The sequence below is a fragment of the Solea senegalensis genome, unplaced genomic scaffold (genome assembly GCF_019176455.1).
Source record: "Solea senegalensis isolate Sse05_10M unplaced genomic scaffold, IFAPA_SoseM_1 scf7180000017739, whole genome shotgun sequence".
Lineage (NCBI taxonomy): Eukaryota > Metazoa > Chordata > Actinopteri > Pleuronectiformes > Soleidae > Solea > Solea senegalensis.
Window position 1 is genome coordinate 145,419 of NW_025322509.1, and position 18,759 is coordinate 164,177.

Consider the following 18,759-nt stretch of genomic DNA (forward strand, 5'->3'; position numbering starts at 1 on the left):
ATAGAACGTTGTACCGCAGTTATTAAAACATTTCAACATGAAAACAATCTAAATATCACAACGATGAATAAATATGTAACTCATAATAGATCCATGAAAAATGAACATTTGTGTTTACAAATGAAGAAAAACTTTATTCCACGTCATTAAAACAACAAACACTTTCATTCTATGAAAATCACAGTCCGAGATCCCAGGTTCTGGTCCTGAACTGTCCTCTGTCAGATCCTGTATAAAGTTCTCCTGTTATTAACATTAAGAATGTTTGGACAGAACCGTGTCCCCCGCTCAGAGCAGCCACAGTGATTTGTCTCCGGTGTGGATTTTCTCGTGTGTCTTCAGGTGACTCTTTTGTCTAAATCTTTGTCCACAGTCGGAGCAAACAAACAGTTTCTCTCCTGTGTGGATTTGTTGATGTGTTTTCAGATTGCTCTTCTTTATAAATCTTTTCCCGCACTCAGAGCAAACAAACGGTTTCTCTCCCGTGTGAATTTTTTCATGTTTCCTCAAATCGCTTTTGATTCTAAATCGTTTCCCACACTCGAAGCAATGAAACGGTTTCTCTCCCGTGTGGATCTTCTCATGCTCCCTCAGATTGTTCTTTCGACTGAATCTGTTCCCGCACTCAGAGCATGTGTATGGTTTCTCTCCCGTGTGACTTTTTTCATGCTTCTTCAAATTGTTCTTTTGACTAAATGTTTTGCCGCACTCAGAGCAACCATACGGTTTCTCTCCTGTGTGACTTTTCTCATGTTTCCTCAGATCACATGTGAGTCTGAAACGTTTCCCACACTCAAAGCAAATGAACGGTTTCTCTCCTGTGTGGATTTTCTCATGTTTCTTTAAATCACTCTTTAGTCTGCATCTCTTCCCACACTCACAACAATGAAACGGTTTCTCTCCCGTGTGGATTTTCTCATGTTCCCTCAAATTACCCTTTTGGCTAAATCTTTTCCCGCACTCAGAGCAGGTGAACGGTTTCTCTCCTGCGTGATTCTTCTCGTGTAACTTCAGATTGCTTTTTTGATTAAATCTCTTCCCACAGTCAGAACAACTGAACGGTTTCTCTCCTGTGTGAATTTTTTGATGCGTCTTCAGGTGGCTCTTTTTTCTAAATTTTTTACTACACTCGGAGCAGCTAAACGGTTTCTCTCCCGTGTGAATTTTCTCATGTAACTGTAAACTGCTCTTTGCAGTGAAGCCTTTACCACAAGCCGAGCAATGAAACGGTTTCTCTCCCGTGTGAATTTTCTCATGTTTCCTCAAATAACCCTTTTGACCAAATCTTTTCCCACAAATGGAGCAACTAAATGGTTTCTCTTTAAAATGAGAGTCCTCGTGTGTCTTCAGAGGCGACTCATGTTCAAATCCTTCAGCACATTGAGAACAGCTGAGTTTCTCACCAGCGTCTCCTCTCACTTCACTGGAAACTGTTTTTAAACTCGGTGCTTCACTCGCCTCCGTCCAATCGTCCTCACTGTCTTCACTTACAGAGGCTGCTTCACTCGTCTCCTTCCCCTCATCGTCACTGTCTTCAGTCTCAGAAGAGTCTTCAGCCTGGTCCTCAGGACCCCGTGGACCTGAGCTGCTGGCTGGTTCTGGTTCTGGTTCTGGTGGTCCACAGTGGTCTCTGTTGTCCTCAGTGAGACTGTGATGATGAAGCTGTGAGGACTCAGGTTTCTCTTCATCTTCTTCACTCTTCACAGTCACAGCAATGATCTCAGCCTCCCCCTCCCCCTCCTGTTTGATGCTCACTTCCTCCTCTTCCTCTTTAATGTGGGGGTGCTCTGGCGCCTCCTCCTGGTCCACACTGGAGCTGCACAGCTGCTGCTCAGAGGGAACTTCTTTCATCAGCAGCAGCTGCTGGACGTCTGCAGGAGACAGTAGAGACACTTTAAAGGAGACTTTAAAGTTTCCAGTGGTTGGAGAAAACCAAACCAAACCAGGTTTATTTCAATGACACTAAATCAAAAGAGACTAAGACCTGGACCTGAACAACGTGATGACTTTGATGTGGACTCAGCATCAAGTGCATAGAGTGTTGTGGTCTGGACTTGAGATTTCACTTGAGTGTGTGTGGCTCTGAACTTGAAGCTGCTCTATTGTTGTGTGGAGAAAACAGTCAAATCACTGCAATATTGTTAGTATTTAGTGAGAAGTCACCTTTGTGCTGTAACTTGACTTCAGGTTGACAAAGTGTGGGCTGATGGTTCACCTCTTCCTCGTACTGGACGATGCTTCTTGTCTGATCTTGGCTCTCAGCGACAGGAGAGCTGTGAGGGAGGAGCTGCTGCTCACTGTCTGCTTCTGCTTCCATGTGATGACTTTCCTCATGATCACGAGTCTCCGCCTCCTGCTTCAGTACAAGCTGCTCTTCCTCCTGACTGCTGCACATTTCCTCCTCTTCCTCTTTCATCTCCACTCACTCTGGTTCCTCTTGGTCCGGACTGGACTTCTTCTCCTGGTTCTAGAGCTGCCACTCACTGACAACCTCGTCTTAAACTTCTGGAGACACAGAGAGACAGAGACAGAGAGTCACAGAGACACAGTGAGAGACAGAGAGAGACAACAATCACTTTAAACTTGTGACAACAAAGTTAGTTTCACAGTAGAGATAAAGTTCAGGTCTGACCTTAAATTTAATCACAGATTCATCAGAACCAGGCTTTGGTCTCCATGAGGACAAAACTGGACCTGAACAAGGTCTGTGTTTCCATCACAAAAAAATATTTTTTTTGTTATTATAAACACACGCAAACAAGATGGCGGAGCGACTCACGCATGCGCGGCCGTGTCTCGTCTGTGTGTGAGCAGTGAGAGACAAACCGCGCAGAAAAGCAGTGAAATGTCCGCAGTCTATCAGCCGCGACTGTCGCGACATGAGCGGATCAGAGGACACATGTGAAGACTTTCTGCTGCAGGAGGACAAACAACAACAAGACACTGATCCTGTCCCCGTGTCCCTGCGCTGAGAGCTGCTCACCGAGCGGCTAACGGTGGCTAACGGCGGCTAACGGCGGAGGAGACGAACAGTGAGGCGGAGGACGAAGACAGAGAGGAGCAGGTCAGAGACACCAGCTAACCTGAGCTTCACAAGGTTAGCTGCTGCTACATGCTACTAACTTGGTCACGTGTCACGTCACATGTCTCTCTCTCTCATCAAATCAAATCGAAGGGTTTTTATCGTCATGGTAACGTGCATCTTACATAATAACAAGTATTTATGAACATTGTTCATACACTCTTATTTACACACTCTATTCAATATGTACAATATCTGTATAAACACAGAGACTGTAGCCTGTGAGGACGCCTGTGAGGACGCCTCCTGTAGCCTGTGAGGACGCCTCCTGTAGCTGAGGACGCCTCCTGCAGCCTGTGAGGAGCCTGTGAGGACGCCTGTGCAGCCTGTGAGGACGCCTCCTCCTGTAGCCTGTGAGGACGCCTCCCAGGACGCTGCAGCCTGTGAGGACGCCTCCTGTAGCCTGTGAGGCGCCTGTGAGGACGCCCCTGTAGCCTGTGAGGCGCCTGCCCTGTAGCCTGTGAGGGCGCCTCCTCCTGTAGCCTGTGAGGACGCCCTGTGAGCCTGTAGCAGCCTGTGAGGACGCCCCCTGCAGCCTGTGAGGACGCCTCCTGCAGCCTGTGAGGACGCCTCCTGTAGCCTGTGAGCATGTGTAGTTTGTATAAACTGTATAAACTTGTGCTGGGCGTGTCGTGCGTTAATGTTCACGCCTGTGATGTTACTGGCGTGAACATGACATTAGTTCCCGTCTGAAAAAAGAAAAACCATGGATTTAAATGAAAACATTTCTGTCCTCTGGGGGGGGCATGACAGAAAATACTATAATGGAGAACCACTGATCTAACTGAACTATTACTTAAAAGTAAAAATAATAAAAGACATAATAATGATATGAATAATTGTGTGAATATACAAACAGTGGTCCCTCAATATAACGCAGTTCACCTTTCGCTGCCTCGCTGTTTTGCTGATTTCTTTTTTTAGTACAATTTTGCATGCTTTTTTTTTTTACAGCGTACTAACACGCGTTGTGTTCTGTGTCCTGAAGAAGACGAGGACGAAGAGGCCGCGGCATCGTCCGAGGAACTGTGAAATACGCGTGAGTCACTTTTAATAATTTCTTATGTGTCCTCGTAGGTTGATCATTAAAATTGAATGTGTTATTTCTAATAACTAGGAAAACATTTATATTTTTATTTCTTAAACAAATGTTTGAGCCTGAAAACAATACTTTTATGTTTTAAAATCTACGAAGGTTTGAACTTTGAGTGTTTAAACTAGTGAGAAATGTGAGAAAATGGTTTGTGTCTGAGAAAAGTGTATAAAGTGTGTGGTGAGGGGTTTTACAGCCTTGAAACATGTAGAGTAATTGTAAAGAAATAAAACTACTACACGGATTTCGCCTGTATGTGTGTGTATGTATATATATATATATATATATATATATATATATACATACTACAAATCAGATGATCTATGTTCTGATTCTATACAATCCCAGTGTGTGTGTGTGTTCTAAGAATACATTATTTTCTTCAGTGTAACAAACAGAATCATTGTTTGTTATTGATATAAACTCACAAATGTGACATTTGAAAGAGAAATAAACCGACTTTTCAACAGAATAAGGTTTATTATTCCAACAAAAAATAATAATTTTTCTCTAATAACATGACTTCTTAGCTCCTCCTCTGTATGGGTGGAGTCAGGGTTTTCTCCACAACACAAACACTAGTGAACGTGGTCTTCATCAGTGATGTCACTCTCTGACCAATCAGAGAGCAGCAGTCTGATGATGTCACAGGTCAGGTTTCATCTCTGATGGAGGAGAAAACCTGCTGTGACTGTGGTGGAAAAGATCCATCGACGTATAAACGTACGTTTATGAACCATTGTATTTGAGTTATTCTTGACATCCGTAAATGTTTGATCAACGTTTTCATTCATTCATTCATTCATCGATCGTCATCTCACCTCTTTCTCTTAAATGTAAACATAATTAAAAGTCAGGCAGTAAATAAACAATAAACCATTTTCTTGTTCTCAGTCACTTGAAAAACAATTATTGAAGACGCTGAAACTGAAGATTTTTCTTTTTTACTCAGCACTTTTATTTTCAGCCAGAACAGATGACGTGTGTGTGTGTGTGTGTGTGTGTGTAAAATCACATGTTTATATTTGTATATTCAACACAAGGAGTTGAAGACTGTTCCCTCCTCAGCAGCGCCCCCTGTAGGCAGACACTATTTCTGTCCTGAATGACTTTTCTCGTGCATCTTCAGGTGACTCTTTTTGATGAATCTTTTGCCGCAGTGGGAGCAACAGAACGGTTTCTCTCCTGTATGAAATTTTTCATGTGTCATCAAATCACTTCCTCTTCTAAATCTTTTCCCGCAGACAAAACAATGGAACGGTTTCTCTCCTGTGTGAACCTTTTCATGTTCCCTCAGATTAGTTTTACGACTAAATCTTTTCCCACACTCGGAGCAACCAAACGGTTTCACTCCCGTGTGAACCTTTTCATGTTCCCTCAGATTAGTCTTACGACTAAATCTTTTCTCACACTCAGAGCAGCCATACGGTTTCTCTCCTGTATGAACTCGCAGATGTGTCTTTAAGTGACTCTTTTCCCTAAATCTTTTCCCACACACAGAACAGCTGAATGGTTTCTCTCCTGTATGAACTGTGTGATGCATCTTCAGATTACTCTTTTTCAGAAACTGTTTCCCGCACACAGAACAACAAAAGCGTTTCTCTCCTGTATGAATTTTCTCATGTTTCTTCAAATCCCCCTTTCGTCTACACCTTTTCCCACACTTGGAGCAACTGAATGGTTTCTTTCCAGTATGACTTCCTTCATGTTCCTTCAGATTATTCTGACAACTAAATGTTTTCCCACACTCAGAGCAACCAAATGGTTTTTCCCCGACATGAATTTTTTTATGCTTGGTCAAACCCTCCTTACGTCTACATCTTTTCCCACAGTCGGAGCAACTAAAGGGTTTCTCTTTACAGTGAGAGCTCTCATGTTTCTCACCAGTGTCTCCTCTCACTCCACTTGTCTCCTTCCCCTCATCGTCACTGTCTTCAGTCTCAGAAGAGTCTTCAGCCTGGTCCTCAGGACCCCGTGGACCTGAGCTGCTGGCTGGTTCTGGTTCTGGTGGTCCACAGTGGTCTCTGTTGTCCTCAGTGAGACTGTGATGATGAAGCTGTGAGGACTCAGGTTTCTCTTCATCTTCTTCACTCTTCACAGTCACAGCAATGATCTCAGCCTCCCCCTCCCCCTCCTGTTTGATGCTCACTTCCTCCTCTTCCTCTTTAATGTGGGGGTGCTCTGGCGCCTCCTCCTGGTCCACACTGGAGCTGCACAGCTGCTGCTCAGAGGGAACTTCTTTCATCAGCAGCAGCTGCTGGACGTCTGCAGGAGACAGTAGAGACACTTTAAAGGAGACTTTAAAGTTTCCAGTGGTTGGAGAAAACCAAACCAAACCAGGTTTATTTCAATGACACTAAATCAAAAGAGACTAAGACCTGGACCTGAACAACGTGATGACTTTGATGTGGACTCAGCATCGAGTGCATAGAGTGTTGTGGTCTGGACTTGAGATTTCACTTGAGTGTGTGTGGCTCTGAACTTGAAGCTGCTCTATTGTTGTGTGGAGAAAACAGTCAAATCACTGCAATATTGTTAGTATTTAGTGAGAAGTCACCTTTGTGCTGTAACTTGACTTCAGGTTGACAAAGTGTGGGCTGATGGTTCACCTCTTCCTCGTACTGGACGATGCTTCTTGTCTGATCTTGGCTCTCAGCGACAGGAGAGCTGTGAGGGAGGAGCTGCTGCTCACTGTCTGCTTCTGCTTCCATGTGATGACTTTCCTCATGATCACGAGTCTCCGCCTCCTGCTTCAGTACAAGCTGCTCTTCCTCCTGACTGCTGCACATTTCCTCCTCTTCCTCTTTCATCTCCACTCACTCTGGTTCCTCTTGGTCCGGACTGGACTTCTTCTCCTGGTTCCAGAGTTGCTGCTCACTGACAACGTCGTTCTGGAGACACAGAGAGAGACAGAGACATAGACACAGAGACACACATAGAGACAGAGGCAGAGAAACAAATGATGAAGTTAGTTTAACCTGTGACCAGGGGCGACTGGCCCATAGAGGGCGATAGTGTACCGCCCTCCTTTAAGCCACATGAAAAAAAGAAAAGGCATGAGAATGGTGCTTTGGCGAGTTTTAATGGTGATATGTGGTAACTGCAGCTATATAACCACCTCCTGCCTGTGACAGTGAAGAGAACGTTCAGGTTACATGTGATTTCTTCACATATTTATGCTTACATATGTGTATATATGTATAAGTATACACGTATATATGTATATATATATACACACACATATACATATGTGTATATATACATATATATATATATATATATACACACACACATACATATACATATGTGTATATATGTATATGTATACACGTATATATGTATATATATATATGTATATATATATACACACATACATATACATATGTATATATATGTATAAGTATACACGTATATATGTATATATATATATATATATTCACACACACACACATATACATATGTGTATATATACATATATATACATATACACACACACATACATATACATATGTGTATATATACACACACACATACATATACATATGTGTATATATACACACACACACACATGTGTACACACGTATCACCCGCTCTGACCTGCTCCTCTCTGTCTTCGTACTCCGCCGTTAGCCGCCGTTAGCCGCTCGGTGAGCAGCTCTCAGCGCGGGGACACGGGGACGGGATCCGTGTCTTGTTTGTCCTCCTGCAGCAGAAAGTCTTCACATGTGTCCTCTGATCCACTCATGTAGCGACACCCGCAGCTGACACACTGCGGACATTTCACTGCTTTTCTGCGCTACTTCGTCGTCGTCGTTGTCTTCTTCTTCTTCTTCTTCTCGTTTAATGGCGGGTAGCAACTATCGTTAAAGGTGCGTTACCACCACCTACTATGTTGGAGTGTGACCCACTAACTCATTAGATTCTCGTCATTAAGCCAGTTAACAGTTTTCTTCTTTGCTTAATAAATCCTCAAAATGTTCAAATGTAATTGATCTTTTTAAATCAGAAACAATGGAGTAGATGTACAACAGAGGCTCATTTCCCGTTATGGGCGAGGCAATCATTCTTTACGGTGTATTATGTCCACGCTATTACGTGTAGCTAATAGACGTTAGCATACTGCTGTTTCCTGTTTCCTGTTTCACATTTACCCAGCAACTCAAACTCACTTGGGGAGTTCTGCAGGAGAACTTTCTGTGAGGATCCTTCATTTTAGAACTATCAATATTTTATGAAACAATGTTACTCTTTACAATTTAAGTTCATTATTGCAACAAATTGTATTAGGTCTAAAACAGGGGTGTCAAACATACGTCCCGGGGGCCAGATCCGGCCCGCCAGAGGGTCCAATCCGGCCCACAGGATGAATTTGTTAAAATTTCACACTACGATTACAATCTAAACGTAATGTCAAATACTTGTGACTAAATGTTTGTGCCATTTTAGATCCAGAGTGATGTGTAAATAGTACATTCAGGCATGATATTGTTGAAGTTGCACTTATATTTCTCAAGAAATGTCATGTTTTGTAAAAATATCCTACATTAAATGTAAAACAAGAAAAAAGAGAAAAAAAGCAAGGAGTTCTTGTTGTTCATAGGTTATTATGCTATTATTTTACTATTTTTACTGGTCCGGCCCACTTGAGATAAAATTGTGCTGTATGTGGCCCCTGAACAAAAATGAGTTTGACACCCCTGGTCTAAAACCAGGCCTTTAAAAACAAAACAGTTCTTCGTATTAAGTTTATGGGTCAAACTGTCCATTGGAAGTCTACGTCACTGTAATCTTTTGACTTTGTGGTATTATTCATTGATAAGTTCTGCAGTGCATCATGTCACCTGCTTATCCTTGCTTCCCACAGGATGTTGGTGTGACACAGACGACGACGACTGAAAACACAAACAAGCATCTTTGTCAGTGATTAGGGGAGGTGCTTCAAGGCATGCCATAAAAAGTAAGTCAAACCTGTTTCAGCTGAGAATAGCAGAATGTCAGCTGATGGACTGCTAAAGCCACAGATCCTGTTCTGATTGTACATCTGTAAATACAAGTGTCAGCATCACTTCCCAAGAACTAGAGGAGCCGTTCCGTGCCGATAGGCGGGGTCACACCCTGGACAGTTTGCTAGTCCATCGCAGGGCCACACACATAAATCATTTGTGATTTGTATTTTTGCTTGTACATTAGCAGCTGCTTGTGTATAGTACAGCAGAGCCCGTATGCTAACGGTTGCAGATTTTTATCTGTGCAATATATTTGATATTTGTCAAAATAAGAGCTGCTATCTATGATTCTTTGTTTTTGAAACAATGACAATGAACATCTATTTTATTCTAGATGGCCTCAGTCGCTCCTCCTGCGTCCCACAGCCACTCCAGAGTTTTCTAGATCGACTCCTATGTCTGAATGTCCGCTGCACAGGACTGTGGAAGTAAAACTGAGCAACATTTTGAAAAAATTATTAAACTAGAACGAGACACATCAGACATACTGGTGTGGTCTATGTGACATATGTGACATGTGTGATCTGGTCTGGTCTTTTCATTAAATAAAAGATTTTTTTTATAAATACATTCCTTTGTTTTATTTATTTACACTGTGTCGTGTAAACAACATCAAAAATTACAGAAACAATAAAGTAACGTATTATAAAAGATAATAAAATAAAATGAATGACAGGAAGTGACAAAAAAACATTAAATACATTTAATAATAATCAGTTTAAAGTTCACTGAGTGTTCACTGACCTCTGACTGAGTGTTCAGTGAATATTCACTGACCTCTGACTGAGCACTCACTGACCGTTCACTGACCTCTGACTGAGCGCTCACTGACCGTTCACTGATATCTGACCGTGTGTTCAGTGAACGTTCACTGACCTCTGACCGAGTGTTCAGTGAATATTCACTGACCTCACTGACCTCTGACCGCTCACTGACCTTCACTGATCTGACCAGCGTTCACTGACCTCTGACCGAGTGTTCACTGACCTCTGACTGCGTTCACTGACCTCTGACCGAGTGTTCACTGACCTCTGACCTCTGACCGACTGTTCAGTGAGCGTTCACTGACCTCTGACTGAGCGTTCACTGACCTCTGACCGAGTGTTCAGACCTCTGACTGAGCGCTCACTGAGCGTTCACTGATCTCTGACCGAGTGACACCTTGACTGAGCGTTCACTGACCTCTGACTGAGCGTTCACTGACCTCTGACCGAGTGTTCAGTGAACGTTCACTGACCTCTGACTGAGCGTTCACTGACCTCTGACGTTCACTGACCTCTGACTGAGCGTTCACTGACCTCTGACTGAGCGTTCACTGACCTCTGACTGAGCGTTCACTGACCTCTGACCGAGTGTTCAGTGAACGTTCACTGACCTCTGACCGAGTGTTCAGTGAGCGTTCAGTGAGCTGCTCTCAGCGTCACACCTGTGTTTCTTCAGCTGTTTCCTCCAGCTGAACCTCTGACCGCAGACGTGGCAGAAGAAGCGTTTCTCTCCCGTGTGAGTGACCATGTGCTGACCGAGGTTCCCTCTGTCTCTGAAGTGTCGTCCACAGACGGAGCAGCCGAACGGTTTCTCTCCAGTGTGCGTGCGCGTATGTTTCCTCAGAGAATCTTTGTACAGCAGGATTTTCCCGCACTCAGAGCAGGGAAACAGTTTCTTCTTGCTCCGCCCCTCCTCTCTCACGGTGCCATCATTGGTGACTTCAGGCGGTGAACCTTGACCTTCACGAAGCTGCGAGGAGTCGTGTTCGCCGACGCAACGATTCTCACCTGAGGAAGAGATGATATTTATGATACTGATGAGCATTGCGATCAAAACAATCTGAGCAAAAAGAAAAAGACGCTGGGTATTAGCACGCGAACCATAACACGGAGAGCAGAGGAGGTGGAGCTAAAGTTACTCTAGCTAGCTAACGATTAACTAGCTAACGATTCATTTCATAATGATTTCATCTGTAGATTATTTACTGTTAATGATGAAAGATTTCTTTGTTTTATGTAAAGAAAACAGAAAATATTCTCATTTAAGAAGCTGAAAAAATTGTGTTTTTATTATTAGACAAAAAACTAAATTGTTAAACTGTTTTAATGCTAGCACTAACACAACGACAATCCTAGATTCTTTGTTTAAAGTCGATCACTTCATGTCTTTATTTTAACATTGTGATCAAAAAAAATCTTTCTACTTTGACTAATTTGAGTTTCACCTGTGACCATCAGGGGGCAGCATTTTGCTTCTACAGTCAGTCTGTTAGCAATAGCAGCTACATTTGGTCAAACGTGTCTTCTAATCTTCTCACCCGAGTGAAGTCTCATATGTTTCCGTAGCTGGATACTCCACATGAAACGTTTCCCACAAACATCGCAGCCGTGCGGTCCAACGCGATCGTCATCACAGCGGAGCGACGCTTTGTCATCGTCGCTGACGTTCGTCTCATCCTCTGACCAATGAGACGCCTCGTCTTCACTCACCGGTCCTAACTGTCCGTCTGGACCGGAGCTCCCGGTTGGTCCTGGTCTGATCTCGTCGTCGTGACTCTGATGAAGCTGTGATGATTCGCCATCGTCGACGCCGTCGCCACAGACGCCGCCGCAGCCGCGCAGGTGTTTGCGTAGCTGATATTGAAGGATGAAGCGTTTGTGACAAAGTCTGCAGCTGAACAGTTTCTCTCCCGTGTGAGTCGGCATGTGCTGAGTCAGGTGAATCTTCTGAACGAAGCTCTTCCCACACACAGAGCAGCGGAACGGTTTCTCTCCCGTGTGAAGCCTCATGTGAGTCTTCAGGTTTGAGTTCTGGCTGAACTGTTTCCCGCACTCAGAGCAGCGGTGAACTTTCTCACAGCGTCCATGTGACTCCTTTTGTGTCATCTCCGTCCAATCAACGCTGACTTCAGTCTCAGAGACTTTGAGCAACTCGTCCTCAGAACCTGGACCCGAGGTTCTGTCTGGACCCGAGGTTCCGCCTGGTTCTTCTTTGTCGTCCTCACTGTGCCTCTGATGATGAACCAGTGTCCACTCGGGTATCTCCTCGTCTTCTTCACTCTTCACAGGAACAGCAGTGATGGCAGCCTCCTCCTGATTGGGCCACATCTCCTCCACTTCCTCTTTGATGTGGGGATGCTCTGGCTCCGCCCACCACTCCTGCTGCAGCTGCTGGACATCTACAAATGGACAAATGCAGACACTTTCAAAACCAACGTTCACTTCACGAGAACCAACGATTGTTCTCCTGTATTCTGCAGCAGGAAGTAATGCTGAGTCATCGTTCCTCATGAACACAGGAAACAGGAAAACAATATTTGGGAACGCTGACTAAGTCATTTTCTTTATCATCGTCGTCGTCTCATTTACGTCACAAAGATTTTTAGTTTTTCTGAAACTTGGTCATCGTTGAACTTTATGACTTTAATTTTGTTTGAGTTTAAATGTGACAAACAAACATCAAAGGTCAAAGGTCACAAACAGGAAGTGCGGCCTCTCGCTGCACTAACAGAGAGTTACTAACTGGACCTTTAAAGTTAAACTTTTACCAACAATGTATGAGTGACCACAGGAGGTCGATCATGTCTGCGACAGGAAGACTGTCGGTCACTTCACATGATGTATGATGTTCGCCCGACATTTGTACAACGTTCATATGACGTTCGCTCGACATTTGTACGATGTTCATATGATGTTCGTATGACATCCGTACGACGTTCGTACGACATCCGTATGAAGTTCGCCCGACATTTGTACAACGTTCATATGACGTTTGCCCGACATTTGTACAACGTTCATATGACGTTTGCCCGACATTCGTACGACATTTTATGCGATGCTTCGTCTGACTTATCCGTGTAGCCCGTTAAGCCCGACATTTGTACAACGTTCATATGGCGTTAGCCGACATTTGTCACGATGTTCATATGATGTTCGTGCCAAGCATCCGTCGCGGCGTTAAATCACGACATCCGTATGAAGTTAAGCCGACATTTGTACAGCGTTCATATGGCGTTGCCCAAACTTTGTTACTGCGCGTTCATATAGCGTTTCTTGTGTCATCATTTATTTATGCGATGCTTATCTGGTATCCGTATGGCGTTAAGCCCGACATTTGTACAACATTCATATGATGTTCGCCTGACATTTGTACAACGTTCATATGACGTTCGCCCGACATTTGTACGACATTCATATGACGTTTGCCCGACATCCGTACGACGTTCATGTGACGTTCGCACGACATCCGTACGACGTTCATACGACATCCGTACGGCGTTCATACGACATCCGTATGACGTTCATATGAAGTTCGCCTGACATTTGTACGAAATTCATATGACGTTCGCCCGACATCCGTAAGATGTTCATGTGACGTCCGCACGACATCTGTACGACGTTCGTATGACGTTCGCCAACAATTTGTACGACGTTCATATGACGTTCGTGCAACATTCATGCGATATTCTTACGATGAGTTAGTCGCAAGTTAAAACTGAGAGTCCTTTTTACGTAAAATCCTGCTGTCGCCATGGCAACAGTTAAGTCCAATCAGCAGCATCACATGTGACTACTTTCACAGAAGATGCTGTTTGTGTTGTTGTTTTTTAATTAAAGTCGAGTTGAATTTAATGACTTTGTTTATAAATAAAACTGTAACTCAAAGGCTGTTAGCGGCTAACGGCTAGATGCCGCTAACAATAGCATTTACTGTAAGTTTGTGCACATTTCCGGTGTTAGCTGACTTTAGCTTAGCAGGGACAGACCTCGCGCCGCGAACAGTTCTTTGAGCACGCGCCGCTTCATCTCCTCTTCAAAGTCGCCGATGTTTTTGTCTAAATGTGCGCAGATTTCATCCACGGCCGCGGTGAGGCGCTGCCGCACGAAAACCTTCAGACTCACGAGCGCCGACATTTTCTTCCACCGTCAGTGTCCGACATTAACGCTCCACCGGAAGAACGAGGCGAGCTATCACTTCCAGGTCACTCTTCAAAATAAAAGCACCACCAGACACACGGAACCAAATGTATGTGTGTACACAGTATATTTAAAAATATACATGTATATATGTATAAATTATATCCCATTTGCTGAAATAAATGAAGAAATATATTTCCATTCAAAGTTTATATATGTTCGAATACATGTATTTATATTGCGTTTTTTCATTATTATTCAAGTTTTTATACTTGTTAATAAAAAAGACTGCTTCACATAAAAATATTTTTTAATTATCAGAACAACAAACATTTGAATTTACATATTTACATTTACACACGTTCATAGTTTTTATTTCCTCATCACATCAGGATTAAGTGTTGTAATATGCAGCTTCACCACAAGATGCTAGTATACGGTCATCGATGAGACTGCATGGATACATCAGAAACAATGGAAGAAGACATTTACTCAGACTTACATAAAAACCAGTGGAGTCGCCCCCTGATGGACACTCAAGAGAACACAGGTTTTACACTTTCTGGTCCTGAAAAACTACGTCTAATGCATCGTTATTATATTATTATTACACGTCTTTAACATGGTTAATTAAAAAACACTATAGATTTACTTTAACAGTTAACATACTTTAACGTAAATGAACACATGATTATTCAGTAACACTGTCAAAAGACAGTTTGAAGCATCTGTCGTCACTTTTTAATTTAAAAGATCAACGTTTATTATAAATAACTACAGATGTGAAATGGATGAAGACAAAGTTCATTTTTTTATATAAATATTTGACTTTGAGACCTTTAGATGTGACAGGGGAAGCAAATGTTTCAATATATAAATAATATTAAAGAAAAGAGACGATTGGAAGCAAATATAATAATAACTGATGATGATTGGGAGGAAACATGGACGACATGAGGACATTTGACAGAGCTGAAGACGTTTTATTTAAACTCATGAGTCACAGGTCACAGTTTAAGGAAAATGTTAAAGTGTCTCAATGTATTTAAGGTAAGTCAGGGACACGATCGTTTACTTTCCCTTAAATGTCGACCAGGAAGCTGTGACTCTGGATGTTAACATCAGTGTCGCTAACAACTCTGATGCCAAGAAAAGTGTTTTTTTTACTGCGACATGTAAACGTTCACCAGGGGGCAGTATAAGGGTCAGATATATTTTCAGTCTGTCACAAGGGGACAGTATTTCTCTTCTCTGTGGATTTAAAGTGACAGTAAAATCGGAGTTCATTTTTCCTGCCAACATGGCGACGTAAAACAAACGGAGTCATGTGACGTCTGAGCGCGGCGAGGCGTTCACTGAGCGCGGCGAGGCGTTCACTGAGCGCGGCGAGGCGTTCACTGAGCGCGGCGAGGCGTTCACTGAGCGCCGCTCCCGCTGTCACACTTGTGTTTCTTTAGCTGGACTTTCCAGGTGAACCTGCGTCCACAGACGTCGCAGCCAAAGCGTTTCTCTCCCGTGTGAATGACCATGTGCTTTCCCATGTTCCCTCGGTCTCTGAAGTGTCGTCCGCAGATCGGACAACCAAACGGTTTCTCTCCCGTGTGAGTCCGAAAGTGTCTCCTCAGCGAATCTTTGGAGCCAAACGCGTCGCCACATTCGGGGCAGATGACCTGCTTCTTTCTGCCCCGCCCCTCGTCGATGACCACGCCCCCCGGCCCTTCCTGGGTGTGGAAGTGGGAGGAGGAGGAGGAGCCGGCACAGAGACGCAGGTGTTTCCTGAGCTGATAGTGCAGAGTGAATCGTTTGTGACAGACGCCGCAGCTGAACATCTTCTCGCCCGTGTGCGTGGACATGTGCTGCAGCAGGTGAATCTTCTGGACGAAGGTTTTATCGCAGAGCGAGCAGCAGAACGCTTTCTCTCCCGTGTGAATCTTCATGTGCGTCTTCAGGTTGGAGCTTTGGCTGAACTCGTTCCCACACTCTAAGCAGCGGTACAACTTGCTGCCATGTCCATGTGACTCATTTCCTGTGTGCATCGTCCAATCAGAGCAGACTTGAGGATCTGGAGCTCGATGATGAAGAATGAGTGGAGCCGAAGTTCTGGCTGGTTCTTCTCGGTTCTCCCTGCTGTGACTCTGACCATGAGGATGAGATGATTTAGGATTCTCATCTTCTTCTTCTAACTTCACAGTCACAGCAGTGACATCACAAACAGCAGCTGTTTCCTGATTGGTCCACACTTCTTCCTCTTCCTCTTTAATAAGATGGTGCTCCGGCCCCTCCTGCTCCTCTCTGACACCTGCAGGTCAGGAAGAGAAACACAGTTCTTATTCACTACTTTGTCTCATCTTTTAGATTTACTGATGTAGCCACTGCAGCTAGCATTTTAGCTTGTTGCAGCTAACCTCTGTTAAGTGTAGCTAACAACAGTAGTTCACAGAGGCTAACAGAATTTAAAAATACTAAAGAAAAATAAATGACACATCAAAGATTATTCTTTGAAAGCTAACTGTTAGCAGCTAAACAACAACTGGAGCCACCTAGCATCGTCTTAGCTAACGGTGGCTAACAGAGGCTAGCATGATGACCGGCCTGTCTCGCGGACGTCGGGACTCGAACACCTGACCTGAGAGCAGCGGAGCGACGATAAAAAGCCCCGGGCCGGGAGCGTTGAGTTCGGGCTTCAATTGTCGAATCATTTCCGCCTCAAACTCCGCGATGGTTCTTTCAAAAAGGCTGAAAATGTCTTCAGCGGCCGCGGACAGACGCTGCTTCACCGCCGCCCTCAGCGTCTCCATGTTCTCACTGTAACCGCCTCCTGCGTCTCCTTCTGCCGCTGCCGCTGCCAACGCATACCGCTGCAGCTCCGCCCCCAGCGGCCGCCGCCGGGAACGTCTGCAAAACACACACACACACAGAAAAACTGTAAAACCTTTGAGTTACATTTAAAACAAACACATTTTACTACATGCTGGCAGGTTGTCACTCAATTCCCTTGTAAGTCGCTTTGGATAAAAGCGTCTGCTAAATGACATGTAATGTAATGTAATAAACAATAATTCATCATCTTCACCATCTTCATCATCATAATAATCATCATCAGCATCGCCTTCATCATCATCATTAGCTTCATCACCATCTTCATCACCACCATCATCATTTTCTTTCATTTTGGACGACATACTTTACTATGACTTTTTTGTCTCATTTTGGACGACATACTATACTATGACTTTTTTGAATGATTTTGGACAACATACTATACTATGATTTTTTTTACTCATTTTGGATGACATACTATACTATGACTTTTTGTAGTGATTTTGGACGACATACTATACTATGACTTTTTTGAATGATTTTGGACGACATACTAAAGTATGACTTTTTGAGTGATTTTGGACGACATACTATACTATGACTTTTTTGAGTGATTTTGGACAACATACTGTACTAAGACTTTTTTGTCTCATTTTGGATGAAATACTATACTATGACTTTTTTGAGTGATTTTTGACAACATACTATACTATGACTTTTTTGAGTGATTTTGGACAACATACTATACTATGGCTTTTTTGTCTCATTATGGACGACATACTATACTATAATGGGCCTTGCAGCGAGAAGACCCGGGTTCGAGCCCCGGCTGGAACAAGTTTGTCTCTTGTTTGTCTCGAGCTGTGTGTGGCCCTGCGATGGACTGGTGAACTGTCCAGGGTGTACCCCGCCTATCGCCCGATGAAGCTGAGATTGGCACAGCACCCCCCGCGACCCTCTGGTGGAGGATAAAGCGGTTAGATGATGACTGACTGACTATACTATGACTTTTTTGAGTGATTTTGGACAACATACAATACTATGACTTTTTTGTCTCCTTTTAGACGACATACTATATACTATGACTTTTTGAGTGATTTTGGGCCGAAATGCTATACTATGACTTTTTGAGTGATTTGGGCGTATACTATACTGTGACTTTTTTGAGTGATTTTCGACAACATACTATACTATGGCTTTTTTTGTCTCATTTAGGACGAAATACTATACTATGACTTTTTTGTCAAATTTTGAACAACATACTATACTATGACTTTTTTGTCAAATTTTGAACAACATACTATACTATGACTTTTTTGAGTGATTTTGGACAACATACTATACTATGACTTTTTTGTCTGATTTTGAACAACATACTATACTATGACTTTTAAGGCTAGTTTGGACAACATACTATACTACTTGACTTTTTTGGTGGTTTGACAACATACTATACTATGACTTTTTTAAGTAATTTTGGACAACATACTATACTATGACTTTTTGGTGTTTTTGACATATGCTATACTATGACTTTTTAAGTAATTTTTGGACAACATACTATACTATGACTTTTTTGTCTGATTTTGAACGACATACTATACTATGACTTTTTTGTCAAATTTTGAACGACATACTATACTATGACTTTTTTGACGGGTTTTGGACGACATACAATACTATGATTTTTTTTGTCTCCTTTTAGACGACATACTATACTATGACGTTTTTCAGTGATTTTGGACGAAATACGATACTATGACTGTTTTGAGTGATTTTGGACGACATACTATACTATGACTTTATTGAGTGATTTTGGACAACATTCTGTACTAAGACTTTTTTGTCTCATTTTGG

At 43.0% G+C, this 18,759-nt stretch overlaps 2 protein-coding genes and 1 long non-coding RNA gene across 3 annotated transcripts; 1 reads left to right on the forward strand and 2 right to left on the reverse strand.

Moving 5' to 3' along the window:
- Positions 1–117: 117 nt before the first annotated feature.
- Positions 118–3,285, reverse strand: LOC122764882 (gastrula zinc finger protein XlCGF57.1-like). Its single transcript, XM_044018881.1, has 2 exons — positions 2,164–3,285; positions 118–1,871 (listed from the first exon to the last, which is right to left on the reverse strand). The coding sequence occupies exons 1-2, from the start codon at positions 2,414–2,416 to the stop codon at positions 289–291; spliced, it is 1,836 nt and encodes a 611-aa protein (XP_043874816.1). The 5' UTR covers positions 2,417–3,285; the 3' UTR covers positions 118–288.
- Positions 3,286–5,154: 1,869 nt separating this feature from the next.
- LOC122764872 (zinc finger protein 850-like) lies at positions 5,155–16,925 on the reverse strand. Its single transcript, XM_044018855.1, has 8 exons — positions 16,709–16,925; positions 15,502–16,381; positions 13,932–14,062; positions 11,484–12,491; positions 10,574–10,953; positions 7,054–7,066; positions 6,733–6,990; positions 5,155–6,440 (listed from the first exon to the last, which is right to left on the reverse strand). Exons 1-8 carry the CDS (start codon positions 16,878–16,880, stop codon positions 5,266–5,268), a joined length of 4,017 nt encoding a protein of 1,338 aa, XP_043874790.1. The 5' UTR covers positions 16,881–16,925; the 3' UTR covers positions 5,155–5,265.
- LOC122764893 lies at positions 7,744–9,747 on the forward strand. The gene is made up of 3 exons (XR_006359897.1): positions 7,744–8,044; positions 9,040–9,132; positions 9,516–9,747. It is a non-coding gene; the product is annotated as an uncharacterized LOC122764893 (long non-coding RNA).
- Positions 16,926–18,759: the final 1,834 nt, after the last annotated feature.